The sequence below is a fragment of the Echinops telfairi genome, unplaced genomic scaffold (genome assembly GCF_000313985.2).
Source record: "Echinops telfairi isolate 266 unplaced genomic scaffold, ASM31398v2 ScPeMD7_2186;HRSCAF=2738, whole genome shotgun sequence".
NCBI classification, from domain to species: Eukaryota; Metazoa; Chordata; class Mammalia; order Afrosoricida; family Tenrecidae; genus Echinops; species Echinops telfairi.
In genome coordinates this window covers 6,647,491-6,667,770 of record NW_022106084.1, presented here as the reverse complement: position 1 = coordinate 6,667,770, position 20,280 = coordinate 6,647,491, and the positions used below count along the sequence as shown (strand labels likewise).

The window sequence follows — 20,280 nt, the reverse complement described above, 5'->3', positions numbered from 1 at the left end:
AATTCAATACATAAAAGAAAATTCTGTGTGTCTATTGTTCATGCATGCATAAAGATGAGTTAAAATAGCTTCTTGGGGCTTAGGGAATTTATAATGTTATAGGTGTGTTAAAATAAATTGTTGGCATATGTTGAGTTCTAATCTATAAGCTAAACTAAACCAAATCTGCCGCCAAGTCAGTATAGGGCTCACATACCAGATACTGATGATATGTTTTGTGGGATCATTATACTTTTAATTCTCATGAGGATTCAAGGAGTTTGTGGAAAAATTGAATTTAACGATAATGTGGGTTTTTCCAATAACTTTTTGCATGTAGTCTTATTTTGTTTTTGTTTTTAAGGAAATTAAGGCTTAAGCTTGATTTGATACATGGCTAGAGCCCCAGTGTGGGCCTTGAAAGCCCAGATAGACTACTGCAGCAGGCACAGTTACTGTTTCACAAGTACCTTGATTAGCAAAGATCAGTAAGAAGCGATAAGAAGAGTGGTAAATGAGAAAAGGTTCCCTGAAAGAACAAGGCGTGGAAACTTAACAAGATAAAATTCCTGTGAGAAGACCAGGGGGGTCCTGAAGAAAGGGGAGGACCCGGTCGGTGACTGTTGGGGAAGTTCCCCGTGCTTGGGTGGTCAAGTTAATACTCAGTGCCGGCAAGTCCGTTCCCACTCACGGTGACCCTGGAGGATACAGGAGAACTGCCCCTTTGCCTTTCCAAGGCTATAAATCTTTTACCAGTACGGAGAGCCTCGTCTTTGTTCCACGAAGGGGTGCGAGGTTCAAACTGCTGACCTGGCAGCTAACAGCCCAACTACGCTACCAGGACTCTTTGCTAAGGCTAACACACACACTGTTTGTTACCTCCGGGTGTCTAGAGGAGGGTGTTCACTCACCTGGGAAAGTCTGCAAGAGTTTAACAAAAATATGGATTAATTTACTTAGAGATACAACTCTGCTAGGTACATAACACAATTGATTTCATAGGAGGGCCATGCTTGCACACCCCAAGTTAGTTAGGGCCTAAAGTTGAAAACGGTTTAAATTTCAAGGGCTTCATTGTTTTCCTTTTAGATATGATTTAGAAACTTCTCAGGAGTTGCTAATTAATCGCTGTTAGTCGTTCTATAACCAACCTTGTTTTATAAAATATAGGAATTAGCTTGTTTTGATTTTTCAGTTGCTTCTGTAAATAACTTATATACTGACAGAGATCAATAACTTTCTTAGAGTTGTCCACATGAGTGTGAATTTATATTTCACTGTCGGTAATGTGCTTTCTTTCGTAATGTGTTTAGTAGTGAATGTAAAGGTACTTGATGGTTCTTTTTTTAACTGAGTTAGAACTTTTTCTTCCCCAGTGGAAGCATCAGTGCACAGCAGCAATGCACACTGCATGGACAAGACGATTGAAGCTGCGGAAGCCCTGCTTCATATGGAGTCTCCGACCTGCCTGAGGGATTCAAGAAGTCCTGGTCTGTGAACATTCATTTTTATATTAGACATGTGACATAGCTTCCTATGTCAGGAACAAGTGTTGTTTTTTGAATGAAAAGAAGGGCTTGACAGAGTTCTCAAGTCTATTATAGGTGAAGATTTGAAAGCAATAACGATTTTTAAATTTTTAATATATTTTTAAAATTTTAATAATAAATGATACAGAAAATGCCACTATAGACAAATGATTGTTAAATTGCTACTTAGAATATCATCTCTCTTGGACTTAGGTAAATTGTAAACCCCTGTCATCCTTGAGAGTAGGGCAGATTGGGGCAGTGGGCTCCCGGGGCGACGTTCAGCCATTCAGTCAGGGATACATAAGTCGTAACTCAAGGAACTGCCCATGGACGATTGGAGGACTTGGCTTCTACCATTTTCTTTACACACCGTTCAACCTCGGAACACACACACACACACACACACACTTTTATCTCCTTTTCTTTTTTTAACAGTTTTATTGGCACTTAATCCACATATCACACAATTCAATAGCTTAATCATATCAAGAAGAGTTGTACAATCATTACCACAATCCCTTTTACAACATTTTCTCTATGCCCCCCTTCCCATGGTTAAATGACTTTTAAAATGAGTTGTATGATCAATTTAGTGAGTGTACCCTCCCACATACATTGCTTGCTATCTTCACCCTCTGTATATAGATAACAAACTATATATAGATTTTGTTATCTATATATATGGATATGTCACACCCTCTCTATATAGATAACATATTCTATATATACTATAACAAACCCCTTCACCCTCTCTATCTCCCACCACCACTTTTACCCCTAACTCCCCCTTGCATCAGTTCTTGTCTCTATGCCTCTACTGTGCTTTGCAAACTGGAAAACCCAACACAAACAAAAAAACAACAAAATAAAGTGGTAAGGATAGAATAATAATAATACAGAGATAAAAGTAAAAACAGTGAGTAAGAAGGAAAAGGCCTCTGTGAATATTTAAAAGGCCAGGGAAGAAATTTTTGTCATGGAACAAGCAAATCCTTGCATCTAGGAGAATTTCAGATTGGGTCAAGAGGCAAGTCAGCCAACTAAGTGTCAAGTCTGTTCCAGTATAATCATGATTACAATGATAGTAACACTGCTTGAGACCCTTGCCTGTGATTAGAGGGGCATCTCCCAGCGGCTTAATCAGGCTAGATACTCTGCCAGATGGGTTTTGGGCTCCCACTGTCCTCCATAGCCTTCTACAAACTGGGTGTTCGCAATTTAAGCTCTGATACGTTAACCTTTGCTATATTTGAATTTTGTTATTGTCGTTTTTTGATCACACAAGCTGCTGGTGTGCTTCTTCCATGTTGGCTTAGTTGACTCCTTGCTTAGATGGCTGCTTGTTTGAATACAAGCCTTTAAGACCCCAGATACTATTCCGATGGATAGCCTTCTTCACCACATTTTGCTGTAGTTCCCTTATCTTCAGTGATCATTTATTTCGTGAAGGCGAGTATCCCAGCAGGGCCATGTTATCAGAACTAACTTCTCGTATTGGGGCTAGAGTTCAGTGGGGGTCCCATGATCCCTCTGCTTGTTCCTGGGATATACATGACTCAGTCGTATTATAACAAATTCAAAACCCCATAAGACCAACTACCCCAACAACAACAAACCAAGTAGCAGAAAACAAGAGACAGACAAATAAAAGCAAACTAAAGACGGAAACAAAAACCCCAACTCCTTTTTCTTTGATGACCCTTGCTAGTCATTTTGCCATTTTTTACTGGTAATATTCAATGCTAATTTGACTTGCTACAGTGAGATTGGTCCACTTCTCACAGGGATTTCTAATAATTGCTAAGAGTAACCATGTTTTTTTACTCGGAATAGGAATCTCATGAGAATAAAAATAGGACATTATTGGTCAATATTTCAGTTGTAGCAAATTACAAAGCTGCTTCCAGGGAGAAAGACAAGGCTTTCTAATGCTGTAAGACTTACTCTCCTGGAAAGCCACAGGTGCAGCTCGTTCTCTTTTGCCCTGGAGGGTTGCTGTGAGTCAGAGTTGACTCGATGGCCGTGGCAAATAACTACGTATTGACTGCACCTTATAATTGAACTAGAGTAGCATATCCTGATTTTTCAGACATACGGAAAGGAAGCTGGGCCTTATTGTATGTGGTGGGGTGGGCTCTTGTTAGCTGCCACTGAATCCAGTTGGCCCCTGACTCATGGAGACCCCCATGCACACCACACTGCTGGGGTCTGTGCCATCTCCATGATCAGTTGGGTCTGTAGGGTCCGTAGGGGTCTTGTTGGCGGACATTTTAAAAGTAGATTTTTGATGCCTTTCTTTTTTGTCCATTTATGATACTATTGATTTTTCTCCCTCATAATTTCCCAATTGTCAAAATTCTACCATGAGCTTTAAAGCAGGTAAAAGTGTGAATAAAGGCCTGAAGGCCCCACTGCTTGTGATCCTAGCCTTATTCAGAGGATCATTTGCATCTATTTCCTTATCTTTATATCATCTTCAGCAAGTTAACGCTTTTAGTATTAAGTGCTTATCCGGCTTTGAGTAGTTCTTACTAATAAGCTTTCCCACTTGAATTGCCCACATAGGAAATAATTAATGGGGGTGGAAATTTTAATTTTTCAAAAAATTTTTTATAGTGGAAGTGTTTGTTCCTCCTTCTGTATCAACTCCAGAATTTATCCATGCTGCTATGAGGCCAGATGTCATTACAGAAACAGTAGTGGAGGTGTCAACGGAAGAGTCCGAACCAATGGATACCTCTCCTATTCCCACGTCACCGGACAGCCATGAGCCGATGAAGAAGAAAAAAGGTGAGAGTTTCATGTTTCTGAAGTGTTGTTCCTGGGTTTTGCCCCCATCAAGGGAAATAGAAACAATCTATGTAGTACAGATTGTAGGTTGATTTCATTTCATCTTAACTAGATAATCTCAAAGGATAAACAGAGGTTTCTGTTTAATATGCTTCATATTGATTCAAGAAGTAGTGTTTGAGCACTTGAAGTGCTTGGATGAAAATGAGATTTTAGCAGATATTAATTAGGCATACAAAAGGGAGATCCAGGATGGTTTGTACATTTGTCCTAGTTTTTCTTCATACCTTTCGAAAAACTTATCTTCTTCAGTTTTTATAGCATTGTTTCTCCATCTTTGTGGGTAGTTTAAAAGAGAAGAAAGGCCAAACACAAGGTTATTTTCAATGTATACCGTCCACTTTGAAATACCTGGATTGCCAAGAGACCGCTAAGTGGAGTAAACTTCCCTGTCACAGGTAGTAGTTGTTTTTTACCATCAAGTCAGTTCTAGTCCATAGCAACCTAAAACGCAACAGAACGAAACACTGTCCAGTCCCGTGTACTATGTTTGAGCCTGTCGTTGGAGCCACAGTGTCAGTCCATCTCCCTGAGAGTTGACTAATTCAGCTCGGCAGTGGAGAAGTAAGACACACACACATTCTAATCGATTGACTCCTGCAGAAACTTCTGACCTGTGGGTTTCACATGAGGCCCCAGCACATCTCTGAGGTCACTAGGAGATGGGTGGGCAGTAAGTAGCCCTTTTCCTTAGAATTGAGGTAAAACTAGAAAGAAAGGAAATCTTGAGTGTCTCGTGGGGGCTGGACTTGTGGGGGGTGAGGGCCAAAATAAGAGAACTTCTGTGTGAGAAATAACATTTTTTCATCCATTAGACAGGGTTTGAATTCCTGTAGGATACAGGGTTCTGGGTGGGAGTGGTGGTGGATACAGTGAAGATTAAGAGACGAATCCCTTCCCTCACATAATACCTAGGGTTTATCTGTATTTTGCGAGAGGCACTGAATGAAAGAATTTAGAAGGATTCTTTCCTGCTGTAAAGGTGCCCTTGCTTGAGGTAGCCTGTGGCTGGGTGCATCCAGTGGGATAGTATAAAGTACTTTTTATTTTTACATTTAAAGTAAGATGGAAATTGTTTTTTCTGTTTTCCCTGTAAAATTCTTTGCTATTAGAAGAAAAAAAAAATAAAAACAATGTGTGTGTGTGTGGGGGGGGGTGGCGGGAAAGAGGAAATACCTTGAAAAGCAAGAGTCAATTAGGGGATCAGACCCCTAGATAAGTAGCCAGTGTGTTATAATATATAAACAGGACAAAGATTTGCCCATTTAATGCTAATTTTATCAGTTTGAAAATTCTTAATCTTAAAAGTTTATAACACCATTATTTGTGTTAAAAAGACTTTCACAGTGAAATACATTAGGAAACATAGGAAGTTAAATAGGCTGTATTTAAATAACATTGTTGATCCTGATGATGCAATGGGTTACCTTTGGACTGCTAACCACAAGGGTCAGCCATTCAAACCCACCTGCCACCTTACAGGAGAAAGATGAGGCCGTTGGAACCGATTACAAGGAACTATATGTGACCTCCTCCCTGGGGGACAGACAACTGAAAAGTGGGTGAAGGGAGACGTCGGACAGGGCAAGATATGACAAAATGCCAATTTATAAACTATCAAGGGCTCATGAGGGAGGGGGGAGCGGGGAGGGAGGGGAAAAATGAGGACCTAATGTTGGGGGTTTGGGTGGAGAGAAAATGTTTTGAGAATGATGTACAAATGCGCTTTACACAATTGATGTGTGTATGGATTGCGATAACAGTTGTATGAGCCCCTAATAAAATGTTTAAAAGAAAAAAAAAGAATATTATTAAGTTTCTTACTGTTTTTTTAATCATTTTATTAGGAGCTCATACAACTCTTGTCGCGATCCATGCACGCATCAATTGTGTGAAGCGCATTTGTACATTCATTGCCCTCATCATTCTCAAAACATTTCCTCTCCACTTAAGCCCCCAGCATTAGGTCCTCATTTGAACTGAAGGATAATATCAAGTATAATCCACTGTAGGCCAGTCTGTTTTCAATAGGACCTTTAATGTAAATAAAAGGATGCTGTGCATTTAAATATAGACTAGCGAGATACCACTCATTCACCTCCCTGCCACCTCTGATTATTTAAGATTGAAAGTAATGGTTTCTATCAGCCAATAAAAGCCCATTCTGATGTTAAAAAAAAAGATCTGCAGCCCTGGAAAGCCTAGGTAGGTAGTAGTTCTAATCCACTCATTGGGAGTGGGCTTTGGATAATATATATTGAGAATCTTTAAGAGAGGACAACATGTACAGTTCTTAAACTAATTTGACTATGGCTCCTTTTTCCTGTTGATCTATAGTCTATCATTGTATCAAGGATCGTGATTTGGGAAATCCCCTTTTGAGAGGAAGCTGGAGTTTTTACTCTGTTTCAGAGTTGGTGAAGATGTTAATCTTGCTACAGACTGAAGATCAATTTTCATATGAAGATAAAAGTTTCAAAGTGTTTTCCAAATTATAAGTAAAGCTGTTTCTAATAATCTTGTAGGACAGAAACAAAAACTTCATAGTAGTATGTGTTTCCATTGTTGCATGAAGCAATTAATAGGTCAGTGGCATCTCACTAACTGCTGTACTCTTAAGATTGGCAGAAGCTTATTCTCCTTTAGAAGGCATTGTCAAACACTGTATTGATCCACAGATTAATGCCCAGTTCTTGAGTGATGTGTATCATGCTTCTACTATTATTCCTGTTTTCAGTGTCTTAATTTTTTTTCAGTTGGCCGTAAACCAAAGGCCCAGCCATCACCAATTTCCAATGGGTCTCCTGAATTGGGTATAAAGAAGAAACCCAGAGAAGGAAAAGGTAATTTGGTGGGGAGGGCTATTTTCGAGGTGGAATTTTCTTTTTCAGTCAGGTGACAGTTGTAAGAAAATAATTTCTAGTGTATGGTAGTACTCTCTCTCTGGAAGTAGTTTTTAATCAGGACAAGTACCTGCATTACTTGGGAACTTAAAAAAAAAGATGCCTAGGTCCTAACCCACGGAGATTCTATAAGTCATAGAACAAGGAGGGCATGGCATTTGTGGTTTTGAACTGGTGAAGGTGTACAGAGCAAATCAGTTTTCCGTTCAACAACAGTGCATATACATTTTGTATTTCGAAAAGGTCCTAAGGGCAGGGCAGTCCTGATGCTGCAACACCCAGCATTCTTAATGGGTGGGATGTATAGCCCTTATCTCCACAGTCCCTTAGAATGAAAGGAGATTTACAACTGAGGTGTGTTTTTGATTCTTAATATCTTAATAGATTGAAGCAGTGCAAGATTAAAAGCAAGCTGAACTGAAGTTAATTCCCTGGTCAACAAATAACCAATCAGAAGTCAGAACAAAATGTACACTATTTCGGCTTTAGGATTTATATATTCTAAATTTAAGATATTTAAAACCAAAGCAGCAACAAGCCTCCATCTCCCATTCTGTACTGTCTTCTTTGTTGAGTGAGTTGTTGTCAAGTAACTTTTCAATCTGATAATACAATAACAAGAAAAAAGTCACTTCCATATCTTGAGACTAGCACTAAATGGTTAGATACATTTTGGACTAAAAGCTAAAAATGTATGCTGTCATTAAATGAAAAGCACACATTAAATCTCTAGTGAAAAACAAGTCTCTAATTAGCCCATCAAGGAACTTGGGATTGAGTTACAACAACAAATTCAGTTACATTTAATTATTATTCAGGAACTGATTATTAGACTACTTTCCTTGTGTAGCCTGTTTTGTCTATCTTAGGTGTTCTTTTTCAGCTTATATTGAGAACTTACATTGTAATGGAGTAGTAAATATTAGAAAGAGAAATTATAAATAAGTTAATTATTACTGTTACGGGTTTTGTGTTTTAAGAATTTCTATCCCCAGTGGTATCTCTTGTACTTTGGCCTGGCACTGAATGCTACGCTATTAAACCAATCATAGTGTGAAGAGTAAATATACAAGGGGGTAGGGCCCCCCACCCCCAAAAAAAACCAACAACGGAAAAAAGCTCTGCTGGGTGGAGATTTCATAGTGTGCGATTTTGCTGCTAGGCGATCATCCACCAACTTGCTCTGAGTTAGTGCACCCAGTGGCGTCACCTGGGAAGGTTCTCTCTGGTCACAATGAATTTTTTTGTAAAAGCAGTTTTGCTCTAACCTTATTTTTTGTGATGGCCAATTTTTGTGGTGGGATATGGCTATGAAATTTTATTTTCCTACTCAGGGAAAAATGCTGCAGAAACTGTTGTGATGTTGAACATAGTTTACAAGGGCAGTGCTGTGGGAAAAATTAAAGTGTATGAGTGGTGTTCTTGTTTCAAAAAAGGTAAAATGTTAATTGATGACAAACCTAGCTGTAGACCTCCGTCAGCTTCCCAACCAGACAAAAGTGTCTACCCGTAGTGCATTTGGAGGTTGTTCCACTAGGTCAGACTGTTAATCAAGCATTCACTTAGAGGCTTTGAAAAGATTGTATAACAGTGTGCAACAAAAAAGGATTTGTAGCAGAGAGGGAACTGGTTTTGCCACTATGACAAAGCACCTGCTCACATAGTCATCTCAGTGCGCCATTTTTTGGGCAAAAAACACCATGCCTATCTTGCCCCAAGCTCCTTACTCACCTGAACTCACTCCCTGCGACTTCCTGTTTCCGTGATTGAAGAGGGATATGAAAGGACAGTGATGTGAAGAAAAAACGAGGGAGGCGATGTTCCCAAGAATGGAATCCTAGATTTGACAAATAATATTACGTGTAATGGAGAGTACTTTGAAGGTGATAAGGTTGTCAGAAATAAAATTGCTAATCTACAATTAAATATTTAAGGATAACCTGAGGAATATCGATGACTAATTCAACAAACACAGAAGTTACGGATTCCTACTACATAGAAGAAAGACATTGTTTTAGGATGTACAAAAATTTCTTCCACACAAGGTTCTCTACTCACCCTTTTTGTAGTCACCTGTTAGTTTCCCTAGCGGTAGTAAATATTAGAAAGAAACACCATTTAGAGTCAGTTACTACTACACTCCATAGGGCTTTCAAAAGCAAATTGCCAGACCTGCGTTCTTTGAGGGTCCTCTGAATGGGGTTGAACCAGCCACCTTTCCACTCTTAGTCAAAATGCTTAATCATTTGGGTCACCTGATTGTAAACAAAATTAAAATGCCCTCAGCTACAGTTAGAGGAATTTGAAGCTTGTGGGGTTTAATAGTTAAAAAGAGTTTCTAGGTCGTGGTGGTGATCTTGTAATTGTGCTTCAGACATAGGAATGTAACAATTGTGAAGTTGAAGATACTGCCTCTTTAGGTCACGAGATGCACCTTTCTTTTTAAAACGATGTGCCAGAGGAGGAATGTCAGTGTCTAGGGTGGAGGGGACTGGGGGGACTTGCTCTGGGAGCTTCCCCTGGATCTGGACTTGAGGATAGTAATGGCCTCACCGGAGTTTCTGCTGGGTGAACTAGAGCCTCAGTGGTGGCATATACATTCTTTTTTTCAGGATTCGTTTCTTTCCTTCCATCAATTTGAGAACCTCTGCTCCTGAAGACTTCACAGTAAATAAAAACCTAGCCGTTTGAAAACCTGTTCTTCCCATGACTGCCCATTACTCTTCCCCCTTCTGAAGGAAAAAAAGTGTTGCTTGCTTCCTTTTGTGATAAAGCTCCGTATTTTATCTGCCCAGATCCCTTCCTTTCCTTCAGTGCAACTCCTAGCCACCTTCCAAGGCATTAGGAGCTCATCAAGCCCGATTATGAGATTTTGACAGTCTGTTCTGCATATCCCGCTACAGAATCGTTGATCAAAATGTTCAATAGGCAGCCTCGGTTCTTCTGGTCTTGTGGAAAAGTAGGTAGTTGCTCATGGAGGCAGTTATGCACACAATTCCATTTGCTCCTCCTCCACTTGACTTTCCTTCCTCTATTGATCCATGTAAAGATAGATCAATTTTTTTGCCTTGGATGGCCAAACTGCAAGCTTTCAAGACTTCAGCCTCACCCAATGAACTAGGTGGTAGGACTGAAGCACTGAGTATGTTATTAGGCCAGTAACTGGGATGTCCTATGAAACAGTGACTGATCTGCAACTCAACCAGATCCCATGAGGTATTTGGTTCTTATCTATGTTGTGTGTGTATCATAGTTGTAATTAAAGGTAAGTCAAAAAGTATTGCAACAAAAGCATCACACTGGTAAGCTCTTATTTTTCAATATCACCTCCATCTAGGTCTGTGCACTTCTAAAGGTAGTGCTTTCATCTTGAACCAGAGGATAATGATAGAATACTTAAATAGTTATATGTCACTTACACTGTAAAGACACATACCTCAGAACTCACTGTATGTGAATCAGAAGTCTGAAGCAGGTGCTTCAAAATGTTTCTAGAAAGCTTCATTACCTTTCCATTTCATTTTCCATGAATCCTTTGTGTATAGATACATCTTTAAAAAGCACACTTCTCAAAGCAGACAGCGATTACTAGTTGAGTTAACTAATTGGGTTTAAGAATCCAGGTGGTAGGGGAGGGGAGGGAGGGGGGAAAATTGAGAAGCTGATACCAAAGGCTTAAGTAGAAAGGAAATGTTTTGAAAATGAAGTCTGAGGGGGCAAGAAGAGGACTTATGGGGTGAATGGGGTGAGGTGTCTCGATACAATTCTCATTGGACAGTCCTGCTGCCTTCAGGTGCCTTGTCACGTTGGAGAAAATTCATCTGTACAAGAGTCACAGTTGTAGTGTTACCATGCCGTTGTCAGGATCTTTTTCTAAGTCCCCAATGACTGTTCTTTGTCCTATGAGAAAATCTCTCGATTTTTGGAATCCCAGAACATAGTTGTTATAACCTGAGCTGATCACTGCCTTGAGTTTACCTGGCAAAGCAGATCCCCTTGGGAGTTGATGTTCAATTTATTTATTTAAAAATTTTTATTGTTAATTAGATGGAGTTTTACTTTTCAGACCATCATTTTTGTATTCTGCAACTTAAACTTATCAAAATCTCCCAATAGCTTCCTTTCCAACCCCTTCACCCCAATTTTTCCCCCTTCTCCTTTTACAGGGTGGGAGTCACTGTTTTGATTGGAGGGAGGGAGTGTGTGTGTGTGTGTGTGTGTGTGTGTGCGCGCGCACGCGCCAATGAGATTTGGAGTGTATTACTGAGAACAGTGCAGTCGTCCATTGAGCGGAGGAAATTAAGTACATCTGATTTGGAATTGTACCTGTGTGCGTCTGCCACAGAACCCACATGGTAACCCTTTTCTGCCTTACCCTTCGTACTGGGGGCTTCAAACGCTTCAGAAAACGTGTTGTCTTTCCATTCTACTGTTCCATGAACTTTTGGGAGTCTCTTCATATCGATCACAAAATTTTTGCCTGTTCAACTACGTTGAGCTACTGTTTAATGAAAACTACAAACAAGTGTACTTAGAATTATATTAAAACATTTAAAGATACTTTGTCTTTTAGTGAAGAGTGTATGGCAGATTATGATACAGTGAAGAAGTACTTAGCAAACCGCTTATTGTGTTTCACCAGTATGAAATGGATGGCTCTTAGCATAATTAAATGTTTGCTTTTAATCATGTTGGTAAATTTTGATCAATTTCTCTCATTGTGTTGTCTTTGTTTTTAAAGGAAACACAATCTATTTGTGGGAGTTTCTTTTAGATCTCCTTCAAGATAAAAATACTTGTCCTCGGTATATTAAGTGGACTCAGAGAGAAAAAGGCATCTTCAAGCTTGTGGATTCAAAGGCTGTCTCCAAGCTTTGGGGAAAGCATAAGAACAAGCCAGACATGAACTATGAAACTATGGGGAGAGCTTTGAGGTAAGAACACAAACGCGCTAGTAATCGAACCAGACTTATATAACCATAACACTTAGTATTTATTAGCTATTTGTATAGAAGCTATAAAAATCCACATTTATTAATCTCCAACTTTTCGAGAGGAGCCCTGGTGGTGGAATGGGGTTGCAAGGAGAGGTTCAAACCCACCATCCGCTCCAAGGGAGAAAGAGGAAAGTGCCTGGTCCTGTAGTTCTGCTTTGTCCTTCAGGGTGGCTAGAAGTCAGAATTGACTCGATGGCAGTGAGTTGAGGGATGTTTGAGTTGCTTGTTGGATTTGGAGGTAAAAAGTAGAGTGGAATTGGCCTAGATGTTTAAATTTCAACATCATTGCAAATACCTCCTTGTGCCTCCCCACCCCTCTGAACCCCATTTAGGACTAAGTCAGTTGTAGGCCTTTGAAAACAATCAAACTCAAACGAAAAGTATTTGCACATTTCTTATTTGCTTTATAGTTATTACAAGTTTAAGTGTATTTTAATTGATAGGAAATTTTTTAGTTTGAAAATGCATAAAATTCTTGTAATGTCTTTTCTTAAGAAAAAGATGTAAATGAACTCACTTTGTGTGACAGTATTCTCATATCTCCGTCATGTCTACTAAGTATAGCTTGGGGTATTATTTCCATATAAAAGGAGATTGTTTTTATAATTGTATGACTCAATTGATACTCTGCCAATGTCAGTAAAATAAAATTAAATACTCTAGCTAAATTACTTCCTTTAACAAAGAGGATATACTGTATAGATTTTAAGTTTCTAAGATTCTTAAGATTCTAAGCTTCCAGTTTCATTCCTGTTCCAATTCTTTACCCTTTTGAGCAGCTAACAGAGTTCCTTTCTCATCCTTTACAGGAATGTGAGTGTTTGTGAGTGTCGACATGGCCTTTTATTTGATAGGATAAGATCTATAATTCCAGATTTTGTTTGCTTGTTTCTTTAGGTTTATTTCATTTTTTGTGTGCCCACTGTAAATGGTATTGTGTTTTTTTTTCTTCTTACATACTTTTATTGGGGGCTCTTACATCTCTTAATCCCAATCCATACACTCCCCCTATGCAGGCGTCCTCAAACACATGCGGCCTGCTGAAGACATTTATCTGGCCCGCCAGGTGTTTTTGCCCTGTTTGTTTTTTTACTTCAAAATAAGATATGTGCAGTGTGCATATGAATTTGTTCATAGTTTTTTTTTTAAACTGTAGTCCGGCCCTCCAACGGGTCTGAGGGACAGTGAACTGGCTCCCTGTTTAAAAAGCTTGAGGACCCCTGTCCCAAGGTGTCAAGCATATTTACACATGCCACCATCGTTTTCAAAGCAGCTCCCCATTTGTTCTCCCTCCTTCATGAACCCTTGATCAGTTATAGATTATTTTTTCCACATCTTATATCATCCTCTGTTGCCCCTCACCCACCTTTCCGTTATCCCTCCCCCTGGGAGGGAGTTCTTGGTTGATCCTTGTGATTGATTGCCCCTTTCTCCCCCCACCCTCCCCTAATCCTCCTGGTATCTCTACTCTCCTTGTTGGCCCTGAGGGGTTTATCTATCCTGGATTCCGTGTTTCGGGCTCTTATGTGTAGCAGTGTGCATGTTCTGGTCTAATCCGATTTGTAAGGAAGAATTGAGGTCATGATAGTGGGGTGAAGGAAGCACCAATGAACTAGAGCAGGGGTCCTCAAATGCTATATCTTTTGATAGCTGGGCACCATCAGCTTTCTTCACCCTATTTGCTCCTGCACCCATCTTATTGCAGAAATATTTATAGACATAATTTTTAAGCCTGGATTGAGCAACGTACAATTTATTATTCTAAAGATGCATTCACAATTCAATTTTCCCATGTAACTTGAGGAGAGGAAACATTTTTTTCCCCTTGTCCTTTCATCTTCCTAAAATTTCTAGGAAGTTGAAATGTGTGGTTGGGCTCCACTGGACTTTAAGGATGTAAGGTTTAAGACTAGTTATTGTTTTTGCTCTTGTGCATGTTGTTAGTGCTGGTCTAGTAGCTTCCGACTCGTTAGCAACTCCATGTACAGCAGAAGCAAACACTGCATCTTGTGCCGTCCTCACAGTTGTTCTTGTGTGAGCTCATTATTGCAACCATTATATCAGTCCATAATGTCGAGGGTCTTCTCTTTTTCATTTCTTCTCTCTTTCCCAAGCATGATAGCCTTTTCCAGGGACTGGTCTCTCCTGACAACATGTCTAAAGTAACATGAGATGAAAAGGTCTTGCCATCCTTGTCTCAAAGGAGCATTCTGGCTGTACTTCTCCCAAGATAAGATTTGTTTATTCTGGTATTCCGTGGTACTTTCAATATTCTTTTCCAGCACCACAATTCAAACTCATTGATCCTTCATGCATACGAAACAGTTGAAAATAGTATGGCTTACTTAGGTCAGACGCACGTTGGTCCTCCAAGTAACATCCTAGCTTTTCAACAATCTGCATAGAACATATTGAATACCTTTTGGCTCGGTTATCCAAATAAGGATTACAACAGAAAAATTAACATACTCATATTCAAAACAAAACAAGAAAGTGGTTCATTTAGTAATGTTTCCCTTGGCAGATACTACTACCAAAGGGGAATTCTCGCAAAAGTTGAAGGACAGAGGCTTGTCTATCAGTTCAAAGAAATGCCCAAAAACATCGTGGTTATAGATGATGACAAAAGTGAAGCCTGTAATGAAGATTTAACAGCAGCCACTGATGAGAAATCATTAGAACGAGTGTCGCTGTCTGCAGAAAGTCTCCTGAAAGCAGCAACCTCCGTACGTGGTGGGAAAAACCCATCTCCCCTAAACTGCTCCAGAGCAGAGAAGGGGGCAGCTAGGGTTGTGAACATCGCTTCCCCCGGTCCAGATGCTTCGTCCAGGTCTCCTCCTACTACTGCTTCTGTGCCAGCATCAGGAGCTCCAAGGTGAGGCAAAACCACTAGTGGTAATATTGTCTTCACCGTCTAGAGTGTTCCTTGTAAAAATGTCTGCTTAAGAATTTGGTTGCATTTTAAGAATGTTGGCGTTTAAGTGTTTGGTGTTTAAAGTGTACATTTTGGTGCTGTGAAGGTAACACCAAAGTTAACTAGTCTGAATTGGTCTTCATGTTTTTTCAGAAAGCTTATAATGTCTGCTTTTGTTTCTATACATTTCATGGTACAATGCAAATGTCAAGGATTATCAATACGTCTAAAATTTGGGAGCACTAGTTTTGAACATTTTGTAGTTATTTTTTTGCTGTAAGAGACTCATTTCTAATATAGTTTTAAATATCATCAATTTATTATTTCCCCCGACTAGGACAGTTCGCGTGGCAATGCAAGTACCCGTCGTAATGACATCTCTGGGCCAGAAAATGTCAACTGTGGCTGTCCAGTCAGTCAATGCAGGTGCACCGCTGATAACCAGCACCAGCCCACCAACAGCCACCTCTCCAAAGGTCGTCATTCAGACAATCCCTACTGTGATGCCAACCTCTGCTGAAAACGGAGACAAAATCACCATGCAGCCTGCCAAAATCATCACCATCCCAGCTGCACAACTTGCACAGTGTCAACTGCAGACAAAGTCCAATCTGACTGGGTCAGGGAGCATTAACATTGTCGGAACCCCTTTGGCTGTGAGAGCACTTACCCCTGTGTCACTAGCCCATGGTACACCAGTCATGAGACTCTCCGTGCCTGCTCAGCAGGCATCTGGCCACACTCCTCCCCGAGTTATCAGTGCTGTCATAAAAGGGCCAGAGGTGAAATCAGAAGCTGTGGCAAAAAAGCAGGAGCATGATGTGAAAACTTTGCAGCTGGTACACGACGAAAAGCCAGCAGATGGAAACAAGACAGTGACCCACGTGGTGGTTGTCAGTGCGCCTTCAGCCATTGCCCTTCCTGTAACTATGAAAACAGAAGGACTTGTGACATGTGAGAAGTAGAGTAGCAGCTCTGCGCGGACTGTTAGTGGTTGGTTAAACAGTGCTGAGTGAATACTTGCAAGGAAGACATCAAGAAAAGTCAAAAGAAGACTTTAAAACGTTTCTAATGCATATAACGAAAACAATCACACTTACTGGAAGTCACCCATCCCATGTTTCCGTGGGAAATGGACTATATACCGAGATGCTGACAGAAAACTGCCGCTTACTGTAGGAAACAACTGAACCTGCCAATAAGGAAGGATCTCAAGGGACCAAGCAGCTCACTACACTATCAAGTTACACTAAGACTTGGAACACTAAAAATCCATAAGAGGCGACACAGTTTTCATTGGGGATGGGTTGGGATGGGTGATCTCATTGTTACATATAGCAATTTTTGATGCATTTTATATATGCATACCAGCAATCATTACTGTGTTCGCACAGTACTCACTTAACTGGTGCTATGTGAAGACTCTGCTAATATAGGTATTTTAGAATGTGAATTGAATGGATCCAAAGCTTCAGAAAGGATAGCAAAAAAGATCTAGTGTGATTTTTTTATATCATATAGCTTCAGCTGATTTAAAACAAAGGCCTTAGACTAATTTTTGGTTTTCTTTCTTGAAATAAGCTAATGGCTTGTTTGTGTAAAGCTTTTTTTATTAAAAGAAAAATTTTAAAAATCTTGTACCTAGCACAGTATTGTTATAGAATTTACATGTAACATTTTTATATGGTAGTTTAAGTCTGTCGTTTTCTTAATTGTGGATAAATCTAACAGTTGGCTCTGGCCTTTTGCTGTTAACAGCCTGTCACTCACTCAGCCCTGCCATCTGTGCAGACAGCAGGTTCAGTCCCTCTGTCACGTGGAAGTTCAGGCTCAGCATGTATTTTTGTCAGGTAACACTCAAACCTGGAGTTTTCTTTTTTCCTTTTTTTTTTTTAGTTGAAGTTTAAGAGGGAAAAGTACCAGTGTTCAGATTTGAACTATAATAGTTTGTATATTCAACATTTGAAGTATATTCTATTTTGTTGTACTCTTGTTTCAAAGTGTATTCAAGTAGGTTTTCTGAAATATAGAAATGAAAATTTATCTGGCGTTTCAGTCTCTGGTGATATTTATAATACTCAAAAGCCAGTATGGAGACATTTTAGGTAAGAAATAACAGAAATCCTTTTTCTCCTCCTCAGCTCTGTGAAGAAATTGTATTTCTGTTGGTTCCTTTTCATTAACACTTGCCAAATATCTGATGTGACTACATCCTAATTATTAATCATGTACTCTGTAACATTCTACTTACTATAATTAAGCGAGCAGGCCACATTTAATAATTGAGAGAAAGGAAAAGAACTATTTTTAGGCAAAAGTGTGCATTACACTACTTGCCAGCTGCACAGTCCCACTCCTGAGCATGTTTTTGGTCATGTCCCATGTGTCTGTATACATACAATGTTTCTGTGGGTGCACTGTTTGTGAAAAACTGACTACTTTTACAAAATAGGAATTTGAGGTACCAGATGGATTAATTTCCTAATTTTATGCAAAACATAGGCCCTTGGCTGCACATTTTACTGCTTTCTACTCCACAGAGAAGTCTTTCTCACATCTTTTAGAAATGTAGATAAACTGAAATGTACTGTTTTCTTGCTATTAATGGTATATTTGGTCACATGCTCATTGCCATCAAGTTGATCTCCGCTCATGGTGACGATCCTGTGCGGAGTAAACCTGTGCTGAGGGTTTCACAGCCGTGGCCTATCAGGGAGAGGCCATCAGGTGAGGGTGGGTCTACCCGTGCGGAGGGTTTCACAGCCGTGACCTAGCAGGGAGAGGCCATCAGGTGAGGGTGGGTCTACCCGTGCGGAGGGTTTCACAGCCGTGACCTAGCAGGGAGAGGCCATCAGGTGAGGGTGGGTCCACCCTCGGCGGCTGCAGCCATCAGCCTCCCAGCTTGTGGAGTGCTGAGCCTGCTGCTGCTGTGGCCTCCATGATCAGGTACTATGACAGCAGTTCAATGACGTCTGCTTGTGATTTTTTACAGCAGTGGTTATTATCTTTTGCCTTTTCCATAAACTTACGTGGTATTTAAAAGAATAAATTCTCAAAGAAAACTCAGCTTTCTCGATCCCATTTGAGTTATGATTTCAAAATCCTCACTATGTGCTATGACACTTTTTTTTTTTTTATGTACTGGTTTCATTTGTAAGGTCTCCCACAATACTCCTTTTGGACAGAGTATATTTTAAACCGTATCTGAAAGAGACAGACAGACACAGACACACACCACCCCCACCCCAGGGTTGTAAGGATTAAATGACGGAAGAATTTATAGCCAGTTCCTGGCATAATAGCAAGTATTAACTTTTTTTTTAATCACTAACAATTGTTAGACAATCTCATACATGCCTATTGTTATTACAACCAAACGTGGTGTCCAGTATAGATTTTCTCTACTTGCCTACTGGCCAACTTATGAATATCCAGCTGAATTTGCTTCTCTCTAAAGCGACCTCCTCTCTAAAGCGACCTCCTCTCTAAAGCTTCTAATCACGCACAGCACTGCCAAGGCTTTGGAGATTTGATTCATCTGTATGTAACTCAGCCCCTTTGTTGTAGTCATTGCCCTCAATCATTAAATTCTATTATATTCTTTAGAAACTCAATGCAGTGATTCCACTTTCAATGGGAGAATAAGCTGCTCACCCTGTGGAAGCTGTGTAGCCGAGTGCTTTTAGAAACCCAAGTGCTGTTGACCTGCATCTACTTCAGGTTTTGAACACCCAAAACTATCCTTTGTGTTTAGAAGTCTAATGCCTAACCACCTACGCCAGCAGGGCTCACCCTAATTTTCTTCCTTAACACTAACTCGGTAGGAACACCTCCTATGGGTTTACAACTTGAAAGTCTATATCAGTTTTCAAAACAGAAGCATAAAACCATTTAGAGCAAAATGTTAAAAAGTGAAACCATAAGTGGTAAGCTTCACAGCAGTCTTCTCAAGATAGACCTTCCTACTCCATCTTTTTATTTAATGAAAATCTAATCATCTTATCCATCATAAAAGGAAAAGTAGTCACCAAATTTATATACTCTGCAAATTACATGGGTTGTAGAACATTGTTTCAGGAGCACTGTTGGCGTAGTGGGTTAAAAATTGGGCTGCTAACAAGAAGCTCAGCAGTTGAAAACCACCCGCAGCTCCAGAGGGAAGTGAGGCTTTCTAGTTTCCTGAGATGCACATTCTTAGAGTCCTACTCTGCCCTATAGGGTTCCCTATGAGTCAGAAGTAACGAGATTGGCGTGAATACACTCGTTTTTTGAGCTCATCGCTTCAGGTTAAGGTGACCAGATTTTACCATTGGTAAAGCGGGACATCATTGACAAAACTCTATCTTGGTGAACTAGCCACATGGCAGCCGAAAGCCGTATACCCTAGCTTGTGCATTCTTTCCAAAAATCGGGTTTTTAAAACGCCGCAGGACACGGGAAAAACTGTTAAAAAGCGGGACGTCTGGTCACCTTAGGTTAAGTCTGCTTCTCAAAGGTGGCTGCACACTACCTTCACCTGGGCAGTTCTCCCCCGAGCACCCTCCACCTGAACCACACGAGTGTGTTGGGAGCCGGGTCCAGCTCTTTCCAAGCATCTCTAGGAGAACGCAGTTTGGAAACACTAGTATTTGTACGGATCAAAGTTGGATTGACAGTCTCATGGAACGAAGGAACCACCAACTTCGGCTCTGCGTGGAGAGGGACAACTATGGTGGAGGTGCTGGCTAGTTTTTCAGGCCTTCACCTATTGTGGCACAATTTTCTGTTAATACTGTTAGTTCCCCCCTTTCAAACTGGTGAGTTACTCTGGCTAAAAATAATTAGGAGTGAGCTGTCAAGACATGCATGAATATTTCAAGATATCAAATCCAGTGTTCCTTCTCTTACATTCAGTGGTTTAGTTTACCACACTATTTTACACACAGTTCACCAGTCTATGGGGTTGGCCATGTAGGTTTGATAGCTTCTGCAGACACCTGTGGTCCTGGAAAAGAAGGGACTATTTAAGCTTCTGTAGGTCACATCAGAGCCTTTTGTCTGACAAACCTGTGCCCTTCTACATAATGTTTGCCATGCTACTGGTGTCTATTCTAGAGAAGAAGTCT

The 20,280-nt window shown here is 40.2% G+C and overlaps 1 protein-coding gene across 3 annotated transcripts in view; it reads left to right on the top strand.

The window, feature by feature from the left end:
- ELF2 (E74 like ETS transcription factor 2) overlaps nt 1–17,218 on the top strand; it is a 97,665-nt gene extending 80,447 nt beyond the window's left edge. For all 3 annotated transcript variants that reach the window (XM_004712130.2, XM_045293541.1, XM_004712132.2), the window contains 6 exons: nt 1,356–1,469; nt 4,164–4,301; nt 7,118–7,204; nt 12,006–12,198; nt 14,786–15,136; nt 15,513–17,218. In XM_004712130.2, coding sequence (XP_004712187.1) covers nt 1,356–1,469; nt 4,164–4,301; nt 7,118–7,204; nt 12,006–12,198; nt 14,786–15,136; nt 15,513–16,140 — 1,511 coding nt within the window. In that variant the 3' untranslated portion in view covers nt 16,141–17,218. The remainder of the gene's footprint in view (nt 1–1,355; nt 1,470–4,163; nt 4,302–7,117; nt 7,205–12,005; nt 12,199–14,785; nt 15,137–15,512) is intronic.
- Nucleotides 17,219–20,280: the final 3,062 nt, after the last annotated feature.